At 54.4% G+C, this 20108-nt stretch overlaps 1 protein-coding gene across 3 annotated transcripts in view; it reads left to right on the top strand.

Moving 5' to 3' along the window:
* Positions 1-20108, top strand: part of TECPR2 (tectonin beta-propeller repeat containing 2) — a 43807-nt gene that overhangs the window by 1353 nt on the left and 22346 nt on the right. For all 3 annotated transcript variants that reach the window (XM_084861379.1, XM_084861380.1, XM_084861381.1), the window contains exons 2-11: positions 340-630; positions 7881-8009; positions 8328-8459; positions 12011-12168; positions 13040-13352; positions 14178-14310; positions 14825-15139; positions 16174-17165; positions 18799-18982; positions 19905-20078. In XM_084861379.1, coding sequence (XP_084717505.1) covers positions 412-630; positions 7881-8009; positions 8328-8459; positions 12011-12168; positions 13040-13352; positions 14178-14310; positions 14825-15139; positions 16174-17165; positions 18799-18982; positions 19905-20078 — 2749 coding nt within the window. In that variant the 5' untranslated portion in view covers positions 340-411. The remainder of the gene's footprint in view (positions 1-339; positions 631-7880; positions 8010-8327; positions 8460-12010; positions 12169-13039; positions 13353-14177; positions 14311-14824; positions 15140-16173; positions 17166-18798; positions 18983-19904; positions 20079-20108) is intronic.

Below are 20108 nucleotides of genomic sequence, written 5' to 3'. Positions count from 1 at the left end.
CAGAGCGCCCACCTGTAGCTGCCATGTCTGTCAGAGCTGTGCCTGTGACCTGGGGAAGGCCTTTGAACCAGGGGGGTCACAGTTGTATTCCTGGTCAATGGCACATGCCCCTGTTGCTGGCTATATCCCTAGTGGGAGGCCTGTAGGAAGCAGCTGATCTATGATTCTCATCATTGATGTTTCTCTCTCCTCTCCCTTCCTCTCTGAAATCAATTTAAATGCCCCTTCCCAAAAAAAGTGATCTGAATGACAGCTGGCTTGCTTTCTCCATTTGGTTCGGTTCCCGAACGCCTGAACGTTCCTGTTCCCGCTATGGAGCATGACTTCTCTGTTCTCCAGCCCCCAGAGGTCCCCAGATGCCACGTCAGCACTCCTCGCCCTTCCTGAAGATCCGCCGCGGGAACCGTGGCCATGGCCTCCCCACCGGAGCCAGTTAGGTTCAGGGAGTTCTGCCCTTTGTATTATCTCCTCAACGCCATTCCCACGAAGATCCAGAAGGGCTTCCGCTCTGTGGCCGTCTACCTGACCGCGCTCGACACCAGCGCGGACTACATCGCCGTGGGCAGCAGCACCGGCATGCTCTACCTGTACTGCCGGCGGCTCAGCCGGATGAAGAAGTACAACTTTGAGGTGAGTCCTGCAGTCCTCTGCACGCGCACGCCCGAGCCCGGGCTGACGTTCGCCTGTTTGAGTTCCAGCGTGGGACAGCTCACTGCCCGTTTACTAGACTATGGCCTTAGATTCTCACCCAGACAATACTGAAGTCATCTTCAATTGAGGTGGGATATAGATTAAAACATTGCCTCCAAAAAAATCTACTATCATTTTAAAAGAGAATATTTTAGTGTTTAAAACTTGGCAGGAAACTTTGGAAGGATGTATTTTTGGAACAAAAAATATTTTTATTGATTTCAGAGAGAAAGGGAGAGGATGAGAGAGAGAGAGATAGAAACATTGACCGGCTGCTTCCTGCACACCCCCTAATGGGGATTGAGTCTGCAACCCAGGTCTATACCCTTGACTGGAATTGAACCCGGGACCCTTTGATCAGCAGGCTGACACTCAATCTACTGAGCCAAATCAGCTAAGGCTATACTCAATTTAAACTAAGAAAATGGTTAGCATGCATGTAGCACTTACTATATGCCAGGTATTATTTAATCTTTACATATATGTATTAACTCATCACGTGCTCAGAAAAATTCTATGAGGTGGGTGTTATTTTGATTCCTATTTTAGCAAGGAGACCCTGAGACACAGAGAGGTTAAGGGACTTGACCAGGAGTTAGTGAATGGTGGCAATATTGTCTGAACTTGGGCAGACTGGCTCTATAGTTTATATTATATATATATATATATATATATATATATATATATATATATTTAAATATATTTTTAAAGATATTTATTTCAGAGAGAGTAAGGGAGAGAGAGAGAGATACATCGATGTGAGAGAAACATCAATCAGCTGCCTCCTGCACGTACCCTACTGGGGACAAAGCATGCAACCGGAACATGTGCCCTGACCAGGGATCGAACCAGTGACCTCTTGATTCATGGGACTCATCCACTGAGACACACTGGCTGGGCTGAAAGAGCATTTTTTTCACTTGATCTTAGCCAAAAGGCCGAGAAGCGATTGAAAGAGCATTTTTTTCAAATGAAGTGTGTTCCTAAAGAAGAAAGCGGGCCTCTTACATGATCAGTAGATCCTGGCATGTGTTTTCAAGAATAATCCTCTTTGAAACCTTTTCTTGCTCTACACAAGTTAGTTGGAGAAAGCAGATGGCAACACAAGAAATTCTTGCTAGTGAGTGCCAGAAGCACAGAGAAATGTGTGAGGAGCTAATAATAAGTACAAAAGTGCTATAAACTTATTAAACGTACGGCGTGACATACAGAGGAATAGATCAGAGCGGTAACTTGACCTGAGTTTCTGATTTTGTGTTTTGGAGTTAAATGTATGATCTCCCTTGTTAGCACTCAGCAGGTTGTTGAGATTTCATGGCTTTGCCTTCAGAACTCTTTGCCTATCCACAGCCGCTTTCTGCCCCTTTGCCACACCTGCTGTCCCGTGCGCACGTCATAAGCATGTGTCCGGCGCTTACCATGTGCTAGGCCTATCCAAGGGCTGGAGACTCAGGAGAGCGCAAAACAGGCCGGGTACCTGCCACACGGACCTGGGAGGCTCGGGAGAGAGTCAGAATCCAGCTGGGCGCCTCACTGGGAGAGTCAGAGCCCAGCTGGGCGCCTCCCTGGGAGAGTCAGAGCCCAGCTGGGAGTCTAACGGGGTCAGAACTGAGCTACCAGTGAAGTGAGGGCTTTAGTTCAGAAAAGCAGGTCCTTTGTTTCCCTTTAGGCCCTCACAGACCACCAGTTGGTGACCGCTACTTTGGTATTCACACTTTGCTTTTTGTTTTATTTATTTATTTTTAAGCATTCTTCTGTTCGGAGCCTAAGAAAGTGGGCAGCAGGCTGTCCTAATGGTGACGTGTTTGTCTGGGAAACCATTCCCAGCTCCTGTCAAATTCCTTTTTAAATGCTCTGACTATTGGATGTCTGTCTGAGGAAGTTAAGTTGCCACAGTGAAGCTGCACCTGAGGGAAACAGGACGAGGTCTGAGACGGGCGGTCTCCTGGCAGAGCCAGAGGAGTGGCTCCTGGGCCAGGATAATCCTGAGCTGTGCCCTTATCAATGGCAAAGAGGACGTGAGGGAAGGAAGTGGGCGGTCTGCGGCAGAGCAGGCCGGACTCCTGTGCAGCTGGGTGCGGGGATCCCTCGGGAGTCGGGATCTCCTTGGCGTGCTGGCTACGACACTTCAGTGGTTTCTTCAGAAACTGCTCCGTGCTCGCCCTGGCCCGCCTGGCTCGGGGCTAGAGCGTCAGCCCTCAGACTGAAGCGTCCTGGGTTTGATTCCGGTTAGGGGCACATACGTTGGTTGCAGGCTCAATCCCTGGCCCGGGTGGGGGTGCATACAGGAGGCAACCAATTGATGTGTCTCCCTCACATCGATGTTTCTCTCTGTCTCTACTCCTCCCTCCCACTCTCTCTAAAAACCAGTGGGAAAATATCCTCGGTGAGGATGAACAACAGACAGACACCGCTCCGTGCTTGTCAGGCAGCTTTTGGACTGAAACAGCTGCCGATGTACATTGGCTGTAGGGGAGGAATTCATGGCTCATACCTACACCAGCATTCTGGTTTGCTTGCCAGCTCTTTCCCTGTAAAATGTAACAGCTTTTTGGCTTAACCTCCCACTGCCTGTGCCTCGGTGACGGAGAGGAGCCTCCCTGGGCTGAGCACTGGCGGGAAGGCTGGGCCACGCCTCCGTGTGTAAGGACCCGCGAGGCCGTGGTTTGCCCAGCCTCTGGCAGTGGAGCTGAGAGCCGGGGAGAGGACACGGGGCTTCGGAGTTGTTCCAGATGCTCCCTTTCCAGAGCTAGATGGGACTTGTGTGCTTGTCCTATGATAACCCTTTACACTGTGTGTGGTTTTGTTGTAAATTGTCTTTCCATGTGATAGTATTTCCTCATTTTACAATGAAAACAAGGACAGTCGGTGCCATGAGACCTCCTGCAGGCAGCACCGTGCCTGCCGCCCTCCTCTGCCCTCAGGGAGCGGACCACAACCCTCCCCGACCTCCTGCCCGGGTGTCGGTGCCGACGTGCAGGTCGCGGCTGGCGGGTCTTGCCCCTTTTCCCAGGCCGTCAGGCTCTGCGAGCAGCCCGGCTGCTGGTGTCCCCGCACAAGCACCACAACGCCAGCAGTAAGCGCTCCCTGCTGGCCCCTTCGCTGGCCCTCTCGCCGGAGACCAGCAGCCCTGCTGTGGGCGCGGCCCACCTCTCATTGCAGCCGGAGTGAGAGGCCAAGCTCGCTGGGGCTTAAGGAAGGTAGTGCAGTGAAATTCCCGTTTTTAAATAATGTGTTACCTTGAAGGATTCCTTTTTGTGAAATAGAAATACTGCTGAAAGAGATACTAATAGTGGGTTTTAGTCCTAGTGTTTGGAAACCCTAAAAGGTTTCGTGCATCCTGCTTCAGTCATGAAAAGTAACCCTCGATATTCGCTCTTTTTTAAATAAAATAGAGTTCGTCGTGCCTTTTTACTTCGTATGTCGCACGGTAATGACCTGGCCTCACATCCTCTCCTGGGTGGGGTCATCTGAGCGCCACCACATGCGCGTTCCGAGGCCCCCCTTCTGTGGCTGCGCCCGCCAGGCACCGAGTGCCTGGGCCGAGGCGGGCAGACCTCAGGCCTGTGAACAAAGCTCTTCTGACCGGTGACCTTGGTGTGGAAGTTCCCGGAGCCGATGCTTCTTCATGGCCCGTTTCCCCGGCCATTTCTAATGATGTGGCTGGTCTCCACGGCGATGCTGAGGGGCCCGGGCGAGACGCAGATGGGGCTTACGTTCACTCGGTCACTCGGTGTGCTCCTCACCTGGGGCGCTTCAGGCACATTGCCCGCGTGGAGCTCCTTCTCAGTGGAGAGGAAGGAAGTCAGACTGATGCTGAGTGAATGCAGATCTTAGGGGAGATTCTTTACGCACTGCCATCAGTGCTGAGATCAGGCCGAGTTCATTGTCAGCCTCCTTTGCCAACAAGTCCGTTTCCCCTCGCCCACCCTTTCTCTGAGGCTCACAGGGGTTCCGTTCCGGCTTTGGCAGGGCCTGTGGGTCCCCGTCTCCACCTCGTCTGACCCGAAGCCGAGTAGTGCAGGGAAGCCTGCAGCTTCGGGGTTTGGCAATACTCTCTCTGATTTTGGCACCGGTAAATGTTTTTACTTCTTAAAGGTCAGCCATGCATTTAGAAGGATGTTTTTATGTATCTTACTCAGCATTTCTAGGTATTCAGAGAGATGTTCTTTGGAATAGCTGGATGATATGATCAGAAGTTGAAGCTTTTGTTTCTAGGTGAAGTGGAGTTAAATGTGGATAATCTGATTCTTGAGATGTTTTGGTTCTTAAGTGAAGAACTGTAACACTTATTAGTGATTATATTTATTTATTTTTATTATTATTTTTTAGTGATTGTATTTAATAACATTAACGTAGACTGAGCACAGTGCTTTACCAGGGCAGGTGTCTGAGCACCACACACAGATACGCAAGCTTCCAAAGGCGTGATGAGTTTTATTTTGAAAGCATTGGGGGAAAGTACACACTGTTGTAATTTATGCTAAGATATGGCAAGATTTCCAGCAAATGATTTTGATTCCTGACGTGGTGGTTTTATTTCTTATTTTTCTTATTTTTATGAGAGAGAGAGAAAGAAACATCTATCAGTTGCCTCTCATACCCGCCTCGACCTGGAATTGAACCTAAAACCTTTTGTTGTACAGGACGATACTCCAACCAACTGAACCACACGGCCAGGGCTGGTGGCGCCTTTAAAAAAAATTATTGTTTAAAGTATTACACATAGTAGTACATATGTCTCCTCTTTCCCCCCCTTGACCTTCCCAAGCCGCCCCTACCCCCCGGCACATGCCCTTCCCCAGTGTCTTATGTCCATTGGTTATGCTTATATGCATGCATACAAGTCCTTCGGTTGATCTCTTACCCTCACCAACACTCCCCAGCCTTCCCACTGTAATTTGACAGTCTGTTCGATGCTTCTCTGCCTCTGTATCTATCTTTCTGTTCATCAGGTGATAATGTTCTTTATTATACACAAATGAGTGAGATCATGTGGTATTTTTTTCACTGACTGGCTTATTTTACTTAGCATAATGCTCTCCAGTTCATCCATGTTGCTGCAAATAGTAAGAATTTCTTCTTTTTTATAGCAGCGTGGTATTCCATTGTATAGATGTACTATAGTTTTCTAATCCACTCCTGCTGATGGCTGTTTCCAAATCTTAGCTATTGTAAATTGTGCTGCTATGAACATAGGATACATATATCCTTTCTGATTGGTGTTTCTGTTTTCTTGGGATATATTCCTAGAAGTGGGATCACTGGGTCAAATGGGAGTTCAATTTTTAAATTTTTGAGGAAACACCATAGTGTTCTCCACAGCGGCTACACCAGTCTGCATTCCCACCAGCGGTGCACGAGGGTTCCTTTTTCTCCGCATCCTCACGAGCACTCGTCATTTGTTGATTTGTTGATGATAGTCATCCTGACAGGTGTGAGGTGGTACCTCATTATTTATTTATTTTTTTAATATATTTTATTGATTTTTCACAGAGAGGAAGAGAGAGGGATAGAGAGTTAGATACATCGATGAGAGAGAATCATCGATCAGCTGCCTCTTGCACACCCCCTACTGGGGATGTGCCCACAACCAAGGTACATGCCCTTGCCCGGAATCGAACCTGGGACCTTTCAGTCGCAGGCCGAAGCTCTATCCAATGAGCCAAACCGGTCCCGGCATGGTACCTCATTATTGTTTTGATTTGCATCTCTCAGATGAATAGTGACTTTGAGCATATTTTCATGTCTTGGCTTTCTGAATGTCCTCTTTCAAAAAGTGTCTATTTAGGTCCTTTGCCCATTTTTTTATTGGATTATTTACCTTCCTTTTGTTCAATTGTATGAGTTCCCTGTAAATGTTGGAGATTAAACCCTTATCAGAGATAACATTGGCAAAAGTGTTCTCCCATGCAGTGGGCTTTCTTGTTGTTTTGTTAATGGTTTCTTTTGCTGTGCAGAAGCTTTTTATTTTGATGTTCTTAGGGAAAATGGGTTTATTTTTTGCCCATTGAGTATGATGTTGGTTGTAGGTTTGTCATATAAGGCTTTTATTGTGTTGAGGTATGATCCTTGGGTCCATTCTCTTTGCTTTTTGGTGAGCCTGGCTAAGGGTTCATCAATCTTATTTAGCCTTTCAAAGAACAAGCTCTTGGTTTTGTTGATCTCTTGTATTGGGGTTTTGTTTGTTTGTTTGTTTGTTTTGGTCTCTATGTTTTTATCTCCACTCTGATCTTTATTATTTCCTTCCTTCTGCTTATACTGGACTTTTCTTGTTGCTCTCTTTCTAACTCTTTGAGTTGTAGGGTTAGTTAATTTATTACCATTGTTTCTTGTGGGTTTTTTGTTTGTTTGTTTTTTGCAGTAGGCTTGTAGAGCTATGAACTTCCCTCTCAAGACTCCTTTCACTGTGTCCCATAGATTTTTGGATTGTTGTGTTTTCATTGTCATTTGTTGCCCTAGCCAGCGTGGCTCAGTGGATGGAGCTTCAGCCTGTGGACTGAAGAGTCCCGAGTTTGATTCTGGACAAGGGCACATGCCTGGGTTTGCGGGCTTGATCCCCAGTGGGGGGTATGCAGGATGCAGCTGATTGGTGGATCCCTCTCATCATTGATGTTTTTTCTCTCTCCTTCTCCCTTCCTCTCTGAAATAAATAAATAAATAAACAAACACACACACACACACACACACACACATATATATATGTATATATACTTTTTTAAAGAACCCAATAGAAAGCATTAACAGTAGACTAGAAGAGACCTGTTGCCTCTCTGTCTAAGAGACTGGAGAGGGGCTCCTGTCCTCACCCGGGCACTGCCTCCGCCCGTTCACTTTGCCCTTCTCGGATGGCACATACCGCCTCCAGCCTGAGGGTCCCAGAGGCTCTCTCTCTGCGGGTCTTCTTGCTGGCCCTCCCCCTGCACTCCACTCCGAATCACCTCTTGCCCAGGCTCCCTCGTCGCTCTCACTCAGAGCTCAGTGTGTTCACACGTGGGTGAGCAGCACTTCCTTCATCAGAAATGCCGTGTTTGATGATGTTCCCGCGATTACAAACTGAAATGGAAGGAGCGCTAACGGTCACCATCTCCCGCACTGCGGCGCCCTCCAGGGAGGAGATGCGCCCGTGCGGTCCTCTCCCCGGGCGTGTGCGGAGAGCAGCTGACGGGGGTGGGCTTCTCCTCTCTCAGGGGAAGATGGAGGCCATCACGGCGGTGAAGCTGCTGAGCTGCTTTGACGACCTGGTGGCCGCGGGCACAGCCTCCGGGCGGGTCGCCGTCTTCCAGCTGGTGTCGTCGCTGCCCGGGAGGAACAAGCAGGTGAGCCGCCGCGGTTCCGGTTCGGACAAGTCCCCAGGCTTTTAAGTGAGAATCCTGTGTGCCTGGACAGCGATGGCCAGGGAAGCTCCCACCGTGTGCTTGTCAACAGGCAGCATGTTGGTCCTGGTAGGGCACGCAGAAAGCACACGTGGCGACTTGAATGCCGCTGGGCCATCTCTGGCTGTGCTCTGGGCTTTGGAGGTACGTGGGCAAATGGGACCCAGCTCGCCCAAACGTGGCGGCTCCGTCCACCTTGTCCCCAAAGCTCCACCCCGAGCCGCTCCTTTCCTTCTCTGTGTGACTGACGGCTTCCTCTAGTTCCGGAGATTCGACGTCACCGGGATCCACAAAAGCAGCATCACCGCCCTGGCGTGGAGCCCCAACGGCATGAAGCTGTTCTCCGGGGATGACAGGGGGAGGATCGTCTACTCCTCCCTGGACCTGGACCAGGTAAGAGCTCCCGAGGCCCCGGGCCTGGTGTCCGGAGCAGTCACTGCGGTTTTAGTTCGTCGGTGTGTGTTCTTCATCATCGTCCTGTTGAATTAGGTGTAACACACCCTGTTTCAAGGACTTTCCTAATGTTTCATGGGCCTCTGCTTGGTGACGGAAGAGCTGGCCTTGGTTTGCACGGGAGCAGCCACGTTTTCACTCCCTTGCTGCCTCTTCTGCCTCCTAATGCCTGAGGGTTTGTGGGAACGAGGTGACGCCCCCGTCAGCTGGACAGAGGTCAGCGCTTTCGGTGTGCACCGCTCACCCCTCGCCACGCGCTGCCGCTGTGAGGCGGCCAGGTCCAGCCCCGCCCTCACGTTTCCTACTTATTAATCCTCCGAGGGTCCCCGGAGCTGTGCTCTCAGCCCGGTCCACGGAGGACACCAAGAGACCTGGCAGCAGGTCAGAGCCACACGCTAACTCCTGCAGAGCTCAGCAGCGGACAGCTTCCGCCACAAGCCCGCCCCCCACCCCCACCCCGCGTTACTGGCCTCCTGCCTCCCCGTGACTGGCCTCCTGCTGTCGCCCTGCGGGTCTGACCTCCGAGGTGGCGCGGCCCTTCCGTTTTCTTACTGTAGCCTTCACGCCGAGTGCAGGGCAGGAATTCAACTACTGGCTGAGTGGCTCTTGTCCCTCGGACCCAAGACTGACTTCTTATCGGTGCTCTCCAGCAGCAGCTCAGACTGCCTGGTCTCAGACCCCTTCACACCCCTGAGAAGGAGACCCAAGGGCTGTCTTCTGTGTGAGTTCTGTGTGCTCAGTGCACCGTGATAGAAACCAGACCTGAGAAAGTAAAACATATTTATTACATTTATTTTATTGGTTTTTTAAAATATATTTTATTGATTTTTTAATGAGGACACCCAGAGATGGCCTAGAGAGGAAGGGAGAAGGATAGAGAGTTAGAAACATTGATGAGAGAGAAACATTGATCAGCTGCCTCCTGCACACCCCCTACTGGGGATGTGCCCGCAGCCAAGGTACATGCCCTTGACCGGAATCGAACCTGGGACCCTTCAGTCCACAGGCCGACGCTCTATCCACTGAGCCAAACCGGTTTCAGCTAAATTTATTTTTAAATAATAATAAACCTGTTATATGTTAACATAAATAACATTTTTATGAAAGTAATTGTTTCAAAACAAGTAGAGAGTGGCATTGCTTCCCACGCTTGCGAATCTCTTTCATGCCTGCGTGGGGAAGACGGCCCGCAGTCTGTTGCAAATACATTGTTTTGCTCGGAAGAATAAAGAAACTCCAGCCTGTGGTTAGAAACAGATTGTCTTAATAGCCTTTCCAGAGAACTGTGATATTCTTCTTTAGTTCTGTCCCCCATTGACTAATGGTAGTTGCGGGTGTGAGTGACAGTATGGAATTGAAGCCAGGGGGATTTTTTGTGCTGTTAACATGGAATCCACTGGTATGTCTTGCGGTCAGAGAGGCTCTTTGATCCACGTGCCATTTTGTAACAGAACACACTGAGCCCGGAGTGAGGCGGCTCTGCCACGTGTTGACACATTTAATTACGTAACAGGAAGAGAGCGGCTCGGTTAGTGTCGTCATTCTGATCAGAAGAGCCTCCAGCTGCGGGAATCTCTCGGGTTCCCCAGGCGGCTACGGCTTCGGGTTCTAATCTTCATTTGAAAACCTGATCGTCGTCGTCAGCCACAAACACTGCCGCCTGCTGCCCTGGGAGCACAGGCTCCCTCTGTTCTCCCTAGTGAAGGCCTGTCAGTACCACCCGGAGGGATGGCCGCCTCCAAAGCAGCTGGCGGCGCTGGGGGCACGACAAGCACTGAGGACAGGGTGCTCCCGTGCACGGCGGACGCAGCGCAGAAACACGGCGCCCAGGGGCCAGGATTGCGTGAAGTCGTCCTTCTCCACCAGAAAAGATCCTAAGTGCTGAGCGCCCGTGTGGGGCCCAGCGGCGCGGGGAGTGGGGTTTCCTGCTCAGTTGGCCACCTCGAGGCTCTGCGGCTCCCCCATGTGGCTGTGCTCCATCAGTGCAGGCCACTGAGCAAGGCTGGCAGCGTGTGGCCTGCGACTGCGGGCTGCCCTTGGAGACCACGCTGTGCCGGAAGCTGACCCCGGACACTGCTGAGGGTCCCGTGTGTCCTTTCCCGCCGCCACTCGCCGGCCACAGGACGCTGCTCAGCGGGAAGCAGGATCTAAAGACGCTGTGAGATTTGCAAAAATAAAACGGGAGGGTGTAGGTTGTTGTAAAACGCAGTGCGGTGAATGTCATCACGTTGCCAGGAAAGTCAGAAGCTAACAAGCTGCCGCTGGCGTAGCTGCCAGTGCGGGTGAAAGTCTGCCCGAATAGTCCTTGGTGTTGGAGGGACGGGCCTCTGTGTCTTCATCGGGTGACGGTTACCGGCTTGGGTGCTTGGCACAGTTCACGGAGCTGTGAGTCTAAAGGGTGAATTGTCCCCTTGTAACCCTTAGGGTGAGTCTGATTGCCCTTCCCCTCCCCTCCTCCCCTCCCCTCCCTTTCTCTCCTCTCCCCTTAACCTCCCCTCCCTTTCCGTCCCCTCCCCTCCCCTCCCCTCCAGGCCTGTGCTAGCACATCAGTACTTCTTCCCCGGAAACGGAAACGGAAACGGGCTCAGGGAAAGAGGGACGGAGGCAGGCAGATCTCTGACTCCACGAAGCAGAGTTTGTGTTAACAGCAAAGTGCCTTCTAGATTTCACTCTGTTTTTTGATATGTTTAATACCATTTCAATTTCCTTATAACCTCCTGTTTTCTCTGACCTTTCAGTCGGCAGCAATGAAATGTCCCCCAAATTGCGTTGAACTCTGGGGCAAAGTATAATATGAACTTAGCTGGTCGTAATCTCAGCCATTTTATGGAAAGTCCCATGTGCCCCTTTGTCATAGGATAAGTAATACTCGTGGTGCAGCATGTTTCTGCTTAGATCTTCTTGAATTTTTTCTTTGAACGATCTACTGAGACATTTTAAAATAAATTATACGGAGTTTTTAATGTTTCTTGTCAAGCTTGAGGTGCCTGAGATAGATGTTAGCACAGACTGTTTTCTCTTTAGTAAGGACTTTTCAAGGTAATCTCAGGGCGATGGTTGACACTGCCTATGACACGAGTTAAAGCGTGCACTTTCAGGGAACTTGGCCTAAATGAAAGTAACAGAGCGGGTACTTTCCTAGTCACGGGGAGGTGGGTGCTGGGCCCTGCGTGGGGTAACCGGCCTGCTAGTCACGGGGAGGTGGGTGCTGGGCCCTGCATGGGGTAACCGGCCTGCTAGTCACGGGAGGTGGGTGCTGGGCCCGGCGTGGGGTAACCGGCCTGCTAGTCACAGGGGAGGTGGGTGCTGGGCCCTGCGTGGGGTAACCGGCCTGCTAGTCACGGGGAGGTGGGTGCTGGGCCCTGCGTGGGGTAACCGGCCTGCTAGTCACGGGGAGGTGGGTGCTGGGCCCTGCGTGGGGTAACCGGCCTGCTAGTCATGGGGGAGGTGGGTGCTGGGCCCGACGTGGGGTAACCGGCCTGCCTCTCCAGGGCGCCTGCAGGTCCCACCTGGTGCTGGAGGAGCCGAGCTCCGTGGTGCAGCTGGACTACAGCCAGAAGGTGCTGCTGGTGTCCACGGCGCAGCGCAGCCTGCTCTTCCTCACCGAGGAGCAGAGTGTGCGCCAGGTGGGCGCCCAGCCCAGGAAGGGGTGAGTTCCCGCCAGCGCCTGCCCTCCCGAGCTGGACCTTCCCCAGGTGCCGGGGTCCCCGGCCTCCGAGGGCGTTTGTCCCTCAGCCACTCTGCCAGCAGTACCAGGGTCTGGGGTGGGGAGGGCAGGGAGCAGACGGGAAAGAGGTGAAGGGTTCCAGGCTGGGCTTGTCCCTCTGACCTGATGCCGCAAGGAAAAACTGACAAGAAGGATCAGGCCAAGTCCGCCTGCCGCCTGCCGTGTGGGAGAAGGCGGCAGCAGCCCGGGGTGCCCAGCCCCTGGGAGGACTCTGCGCAGGGTGGGGAGGGAGAGCTGAGGAAGGGTGCAGGGAAGGACAGTGGGAGGGAGAGGGTAGGGGAGCTGGAGGAGTACCCCGCAGAGGTCTCAGGCTGGGGAAGATGGGGGCGGGGTGAGTGGGCAGTGGGCTGGCTTGCCAGCGAGGTGGAGCTGACAGGCGCTGGTGAGGGCCGGGGAGACTGGGCATGCTGGGCAGTGGGTGAGGGCGATGGTCAGCAGGAGCAGCTCAGGCCGGGAGGCGGGCACCCTTGAGCTGCCAGCTCCAGCCTCAGAACAGGGTCGCAGTATTTGCCTCGCAGGGTCGTGGGGGTGAAACAAGAGCAGCTAAAGCAGTGGGTGCAGCGCCGCGGGGGACACAGGAAGCGGTGACCTGGGAACAGGAGGTGCGCTCGTGGCTGGCCCTCCAGGTGTCATGAGGAGAGACCTGTCGGTGGGCGCGGGGATGGCGGTCCAGTTAACGAGGGAAAGAAGAGGCTCTCAGAACGTCTTGTTTAGAGTTACCAAACCTGCCGGCGACAGTCAGCAGCAGCCATCGCTTTAAGTCAGCCCGTGCCTTGTTTCTCTTTCCTTCCAGCACCGGGAAGTTTGGTGCTTGTTTTATCCCAGGACTTTGTAAGCAGAGCGACCTGACCTTGTACGCGTCCCGGCCAGGGCTCCGGCTGTGGAGGGCTGGTGTCCAGGGGACTGTGCAAGCCACGCTCCTCTTAAAAGACGTCTTCGCTGGGGGGGTCACGCCCTTCGAGCTGCACCCGCGCCTGGACTCCTTCGACGCGGGGAGTGGCAGCTTCCCCGAGAGGCAGCTGGGGCTGGTTTCCTGCTTCTTCCGGGAAGGCTGGGTGCTGAGCTGGAATGAGTACAGCGTTTACCTTCTAGACACCGTCAACCAGGTAGGTGGCCCGCACCCCGTCCCGGAGTCCCCAGGCTCACCGGGCTGCCTCTCGATGCCGGAGGGAACGGAATAGTTCTCATGCCTTACTTTCCCCCGGGCCAGGCAGGGAAACCGGGTGAAGGTTTATTTGTGTAGATTTGAAAAAATCCTTGGTTTGCTATTCATAGTCCTGCCCTGGCCAAGAAATTGTGGGGGTTTTTGCACTTAGGCACAAAATTAAACGTGTTCTCTGAGGTCTGTCTGGGTCGTGTTTTCCGGACTGCCAGGGCTGAGGCGTAAACGAAGGCAGCTTGGGAGTCATGACTCCCGAGGCCTCCCAGGGCGGCCCGAGCCACAGGCTCTCTCAGCTCCCTTCCTCCCTGTCCTCACCTGGTCCCTCTGCCCAGATGGAGACACATCACTTTGCCATTTCTGTTTAAAACCATGGTGATAACAGGCTATTACCATAGAGTCGGATATAGAAACTTGTAAAAAGACATTTTAGTTTCTCCTTGTCTTACGAGCAGAGCTGTGAGGTCACCAAGCAGGTCCCACAGGCAGGAGGAGCTCCGTGTCACAGGGAGAGGGGAGCAGGTGAGGACGGGGTCCAGAGAGCGGCCGGGAGGTGGGAGACTGCTCCCCAGACACGGAATGTGCTGGTGAGGAGGGCGGCTCCAGGTCAGACCCGTCAGAATCACCCGCCCACCTGCCAGCTCAGGACACCCACCAACTTCAGGAAGTTCCGCAGCAAAACACAGCGCGCGTCCTCGGTCCGGTGCGTGCGGTGGCTCGGGCCCAGGAGGCAGTCCTGCCTGAGCGGTGACTTTGTGTTGTTTCTGGACAGGTGACAATTGCTGGTTTGGAAGGATCGGGTGATATCGTGTCCGTTTCCTGCACAGAAGATGAAATCTTTCTCTTAAAGGGAGACAGGAACATTATAAGAATTTCGAGCAGGCCGGAGGGACTACCATCCATAGGTTTGTACTGGAAATACAGGTACTGTGTGTGAGCAGTGGCAGTTTTATTTATAACCCTGACCATTTTGCTAAATGATTGTGGCTTTATGTAAACTAGGAAGGCATCTGGCAGGTTTCTTATGATTCTTAAAATACTGTTTACACCCCTGTTTTTTTGTGTGTTTTTTTTAAATATATTTTATTGATTTTTTTACAGAGAGGTAGGGAGAGGGATAGAGAGCTAGAAACATCGATGAGAGAGAATCATCCATCAGCTGCCTTTTGCACACCCCCTACTGGGGATGTGCCCTTAATCAATGTACATGCCCTTAACTGGAATCGAACCTGGGACCTTTCAGTCTGCAGGCCAACGCTCTATCCACTGAGCAAAACTGGCTTCGGCTATTGGGATATTTTGTGCAATTCTTTGAGTTTTGTGAGTTCTCTGTACTTAGAGGCTGGTGTGCAGGGTGAGTTAGCATAAGAGCATGTGGACTTGGAGAAGTGGTAGTAAAACGGAATTCTTCTTTCTCAGCACGAGACAGCCTGGAGACGCCCGGATGCACAGAGCAAGTGCCCGCGCAGCACACAGAGGGGCCGCCAGGGGCCACGGACCCCGAGCCTCGGCTCAGAGGCGCTTCCGTGGCCAGCTCCGTGGCCAGCGAGCCGAGGAGCAGGAGCAGCTCGCTCAACTCCACCGACAGCGGCTCCGGGCCCCAGGCGGCCCCGGAGCCGGGCAGGGGCGGCCAGCCCGCCGCGCACAGGTTCAGTGTCATTAGCTCAGAGGACTTCGACCGGGAGCTCGTGGTGAAGCCGCTCAAAGTGAAGAAGAAGAGGAAGAAGAAGGCAGGTACGTCTGCGGGGGGCACACGCTGGCGCCTCTCCCGGGGCCGTGGTGCTGCGTGCTGAGGGGGCCTTGGGCCCTCGGGAAGCGTCGCCGTGAGGGGCAAATAGGAGTGCCCGCCTGTGTGCAGAGCGCCCTCCTCCCGGCGGGGTCTGTGCTCCTCTGTATTTAGATGAAGTCTGGTTTGCTCAGGTCTACCGTTTGCCAAAGGCATTGGGAACCTCGCTGCGAGGGCAGGAGACAAGCGTGGCGCCGTGTCTAGATGGATCCTTACGTGCCGTCGGGGGTGGGCGCTACCAGATACGGGGTTTAGCACGGCTTACTGCAGCTTCGTGCCTCTCCCAGCTCAAGGCCCTTGCGGTACTGAAGGAAGTCTTACCAGAGTCCTAAGCGCCTTAATAACTTCTGGAAGTGGGTCTTCGGCTCGTTTGTTCCTCATCTTTGTGAGGGAGCCGCAGAGCCCATTGCTGTAGGATGTTGTTCAAACATTCCTGAGTTGGCATAATTTGTACTTGAGAGGTTTGTTCTTTGCCAGTTTAAAATGTATTTTTCATTTATTTAAAACATTTTTTTCTTTACTTAAAATGTATTTTTTCTTAAGCCAAAACTCTTTTAGAGGAAGAGAGAGAAGTGTCCCACTTACGTACGCATTCACTGATGGCTTCCTATGTGCGCCCTGACCGGGGTCCAGGCCACAGCCTTGGCGTATTGAGGATGATGCTCTACCAGTGGCCGGCAACCTCATTAGTCAACAGAGGCAAATATCAACAGCACAACGATAGAAATTTCTTTTGAGAGCCAAGTTTTTAAACTTAAACTTCTTATAACACCACTTCAAAATAGACTCACCCAGGCCATGGTATTTTGTGGAAGAGCCACACTCAAGGGGCCAAAGAGCCTCATATGGCTCACGAGCCGCAGTTTGCCGACCACGGCTCTAACCAACTGAGCTACCTGGCCAGGGTCTTAAAGTTCTGGTTTTTGATTCATGTCTCTATGGAGAACCATACCTCACTTTAAACATTCTTACTTTAAATCAGAAGGTGGAAGCCGGAACGCCTGGCACAGTTCCCTTGAATCGACTCCCTGCTATGAATTTCCTGGTGACAGTCCCCAGTCCTTGAACGCAGACCTGCTGTCCACGACCTCAAGCTTGGGCAGCATGGTGGACCGGCTGAGCACAGAGTCTCCCGACTGGGACAGCAGCCTCAGCGGTGAGGCGAACGGTGTCCTGCGGGAGGACCACGACCCCGAGGCTTTCAGTGTCCTGGAGGCGCCTGAGCCCGCCCCTGACTCACTCAGCGAAGAGGACAGGATGGAGCTCCCGAGATGGAGCCCGGCAGGCGAGGTGGAGCTGCACGGTGGGGGGCTGTTCTTACCCCGTCACCCACGGGGAGACGCGGAAGGTGGCGAGGGCACAGAGCTCGAGGGAGAGCCTCACCCTGCAGACGATGGACCCAGTAGCAGACAGTCACCTGGCCAAGACCAGGACAGCCCTGCTGAGGCCCAGGCCGCGGGGGGCTGGGAGCCTGAGGACCCCCAGTGCACGTTGTCTGAAGCCTCCCTCCTGGACTTGCCCCCCGTGCCTTCCAGCCCTAGCGGGGTCCCCGGTGCCGAGGGCAGGCTGCCGGAGACCAGAGCGGACCAAGGCGGCGTCCAGGAGAGCGGCGGAGAGCTGGGCCTGCCCACGCACATGGCGGCGCCTGGCCACCTCGGCGCCACTCCCTGGCGCGCTGGCGCTGATGAGGACGCGGGCCAGAGAGCAGTGGGTGCTTCCGAGCGTGACCTGGGGAGTGCGGGCGGACGGCTGACCCCTCCCGTCTGCGCCTTGGCGGCCGGCGCCCAGGACCCTCGCCCCGAGCATTCCCCGCGGGATCAGGCTCTGACGTCCAGTGACGAGGAGGACATCTATGCCCCGGGGCTGCCCTCCTCGTCCTCGGACACGAGCGTGGCGGAGCTGGGCGGCGGCCGCTCCCCGCAGGACCCGAGCCCACCGGCCGGCGGCGACACGGGGCTGCTGAGGTCAGAGCAGGTATGTGGGCTGCTGTCCTTAGGGACGTCGGCGGCGACCCGTGTTCCTTTTACGGAAAGAGATTCTGTTTCTGCTGCAAACCTGCGGGCAGGGGTTCGGGTCCGGGTTGGGGCATCTCCGGTGCCGGGCCCGCGGGTGGCCTGGATTCATGCCGACCCGTGTCCCTGCGCAGAAACCCGCGTCCCCGCGGGCGCAGCGCCCTGCAGCACCGGCACTGGTTCTGGTCTCCTCGGGGAGGCCTGGCTCGGCCTGGCCATTCTGGACCCCGGCGGGCAGAGGGCCAGTCCTGGCGGTGGAGAGGGCTCTGAGCAGGCGGGAGGCAGGCAGTCCTCGCCGCCCCGCAGGCGCGCCCCCAGCACCAGCTGCAGGGACCTGCCCTCCCGCACTGGCTGCCCGGCCGGCAGCACCGGCGCCCAGGCTCCCGCAGGCCGGTCCGGGGCCATGGGCTCCCAGCCCATGCAGCCAGGAGACGCTTTGAACAGTCCTTGGTCATTTATATAAAAAGTGCTTTTTAATTACATCCCATAGCAGGAAATTACTATTAGAGGAGTTTGGTTTCGGAATGGCCTGTGTGCTGTAACTTTCCCTCCTGAGGGGGTGTGAGTGGGTGTGAGTGTGAGCTGCAGCCACCTGTGCTTTCCCTGCACATCCCGCCCGGCTCTCAGCGGTGGTACTGGTGCCATCTGGGCAGGCACCAGGCCAGGCACTCACAAGCTATCGCGTTACTTCTCCAAAACAAAACAAGCCAGGGGATAGGCACTGCTGTCCCCCTTTCCAAAGAAGGGAGCTGAGCCTGGGACAGTTGGATGGCTCACACTGAGCAAGTGAAGGGCCAGGCTGGCCCCAGACCCCCCCACCCCCACCCTCCGCTGTGCCGTCCGAAAGTGGCACGCACAGCTTGTCCTGGGACGAAGTGCCAGGGAACTGGCCTGGGTCTGTGCTGAGGGCCTCGGCCGCTGGGCGGTTTGGAGCCGGGGATGCCGCAGTGCACGTGACAGCAAGCGGCGTCACCAGGTTGCCAAGGTGGGGGCAGGCGCGGGGGACTCCAGGCCAGAGCTCAGCGAAGTCCTTCCCCAGAGGAAAGGGCGCTGGCCCCCCGAGGACCTTCCTCCTGCTCCATGCCCCCGAGGAAAGCCTTAGTCCTCAGATCCACTGCAGAGCGTCCTGGCAGGTTCCCACGAGCCTCACCGTGCCTTGGCGTGAGGATTGGGACAGTGATTGAACACGTGGTTACACACACACAGCGGCTGGGGTGGGTGGGGAGAGAGTAACTAGAGAACTTGCTATATGCACAGCCCATGGAGTGGGGACGGGGTGGGCTAGAAGGGGTCAGTGTGGGGAGATGGGGAAATCTGTAATGCTTTCAACAATAAATATTTTTAAAATTGATTAAAACACACAATAGAGATAGTGGCGGAGCTGCTTCTGCTGATGTCGGTGGTGAGGTGACGTACAGACACATGTCTGTAAGGTGGGCTGTCCTATGGGACAGAGCCAGGTCCCTCCGTGTAAGAGTGACGTCAGGAAGGACACAGAGCACAGCAGTGCTGCCAGGAATGGCACCGTAGAGCAGACACAGCGTGTCCTCCGCACAAACACCGGCCGCTCCCCTGAACCTCACCGCTCTCCTCAGTTTGCAGAAAGCTGGATGGGCTACTCCGGCCCCGGCCACGGCATCCTCAGCCTGGGCGTCTCCGAGAAGCACGTCTGGTGCCTGGACTACAGAGGCGGCCTGTTTTGCAGTGCGCTGCGGGGGGCCGGGCTGCGCTGGCAGAAGTTTGAAGATGCCGTCCAGCAGGTGGCAGTCTCGCCCTCAGGTTCGCCCTTTTCCGCTCGCCCCCCCTTCCCCGCCTCCGCGAGAGGAGGGCTTTTCTCCAGACAGATCTCTTCGTTTGCTGTCCGTGCAGTAGGGTCAGTGGATGTTCAGTCAGTTTTTGTTTTTTTGTTTTAATTGCAGTGGTACACATGAGCTTTTTGTAGGCTATACAAATAGCTTGAGTTTTGAGGATATAGAGGGAGAGGTAACATGCTCCTTGAGAAATAAAATGCACTTCTCTTAGTGTCGCTTTAAAGCAACTGAACTAAGGAAGATGGGTCGATGCCCAAGATGGATACGTTCAGACTATTTGGTTTCCTTTTTAGAAATCACTTTTAAATGAGCTAGATACACACACTCTCTGGGTGAATAGTCTGCTCCCTGCCTGTAGGAGGGAAGAGCATCCATTGTCTGCAGCCACCGTCCGGCCACTTACCTACCGGAGCGGCGGTCCCTGAGCGAGGAGCGCCGGGCTGCGGTCCCTGGTGTCTCCAGTCCTGTGTCTCCCACCTCACCTGTCGGGGGCGGGCGGGCAGGACTGTTCCTGTGCCTGTTGGTGGTGCCTGGTCTGTCCCTAGGAAGCTGCGGGAAGTCCTGCTAGAGTGGTCTCTGACCTTGGACTGTCCTCTGTGACTTTGCAATGGATTCCCTCGACTCCCCCTGGGCTGTGTCACTGTTTAACATGCCAGCTTGTCAGGGTGGTCTCCCCTCGCCCTGAGGAGGAAGGCCGCCCCCGGTTGGTGTGACGAGTGCCCCATCTGTGTGGTGTGTGGTCTCCATTTCACAGAGGAGGTCAGACTGGCCGCACTGTGACAGGCCCCCGAAGCCGGCGGGTGGGGGCCCAGATTCACACCTGGGGCGGCGTGTAGAAATCCCCCAGCGCCCAGGCGGCGTGTCCACGTGACTGACGGCGCTCTCTGCAGGAGCGCTCCTCTGGAAGATCGAGCAGAAGTCTAACCGGGCTTTTGCTTGCGGCAAAGTGACCATCAAGGGCAAGCGGCACTGGTACGAGGCGCTGCCGCAGGCCGTGTTCGTGGCTCTGAGTGAGGACGCCGCCTGGGTCATCAGGACCAACGGAGACCTGTACCTGCAGACAGGTAACGGCCTGCTTTGTGGGCGCCATCGGA

The sequence above is a fragment of the Pipistrellus hanaki genome (assembly GCF_964339955.1).
Source record: "Pipistrellus hanaki genome assembly, chromosome: 1".
NCBI classification, from domain to species: domain Eukaryota; kingdom Metazoa; phylum Chordata; class Mammalia; order Chiroptera; family Vespertilionidae; genus Pipistrellus; species Pipistrellus hanaki.
The sequence above is the reverse complement of the archived record's forward strand: the minus strand, read 5'-3'. Positions and strand labels throughout refer to the sequence as shown.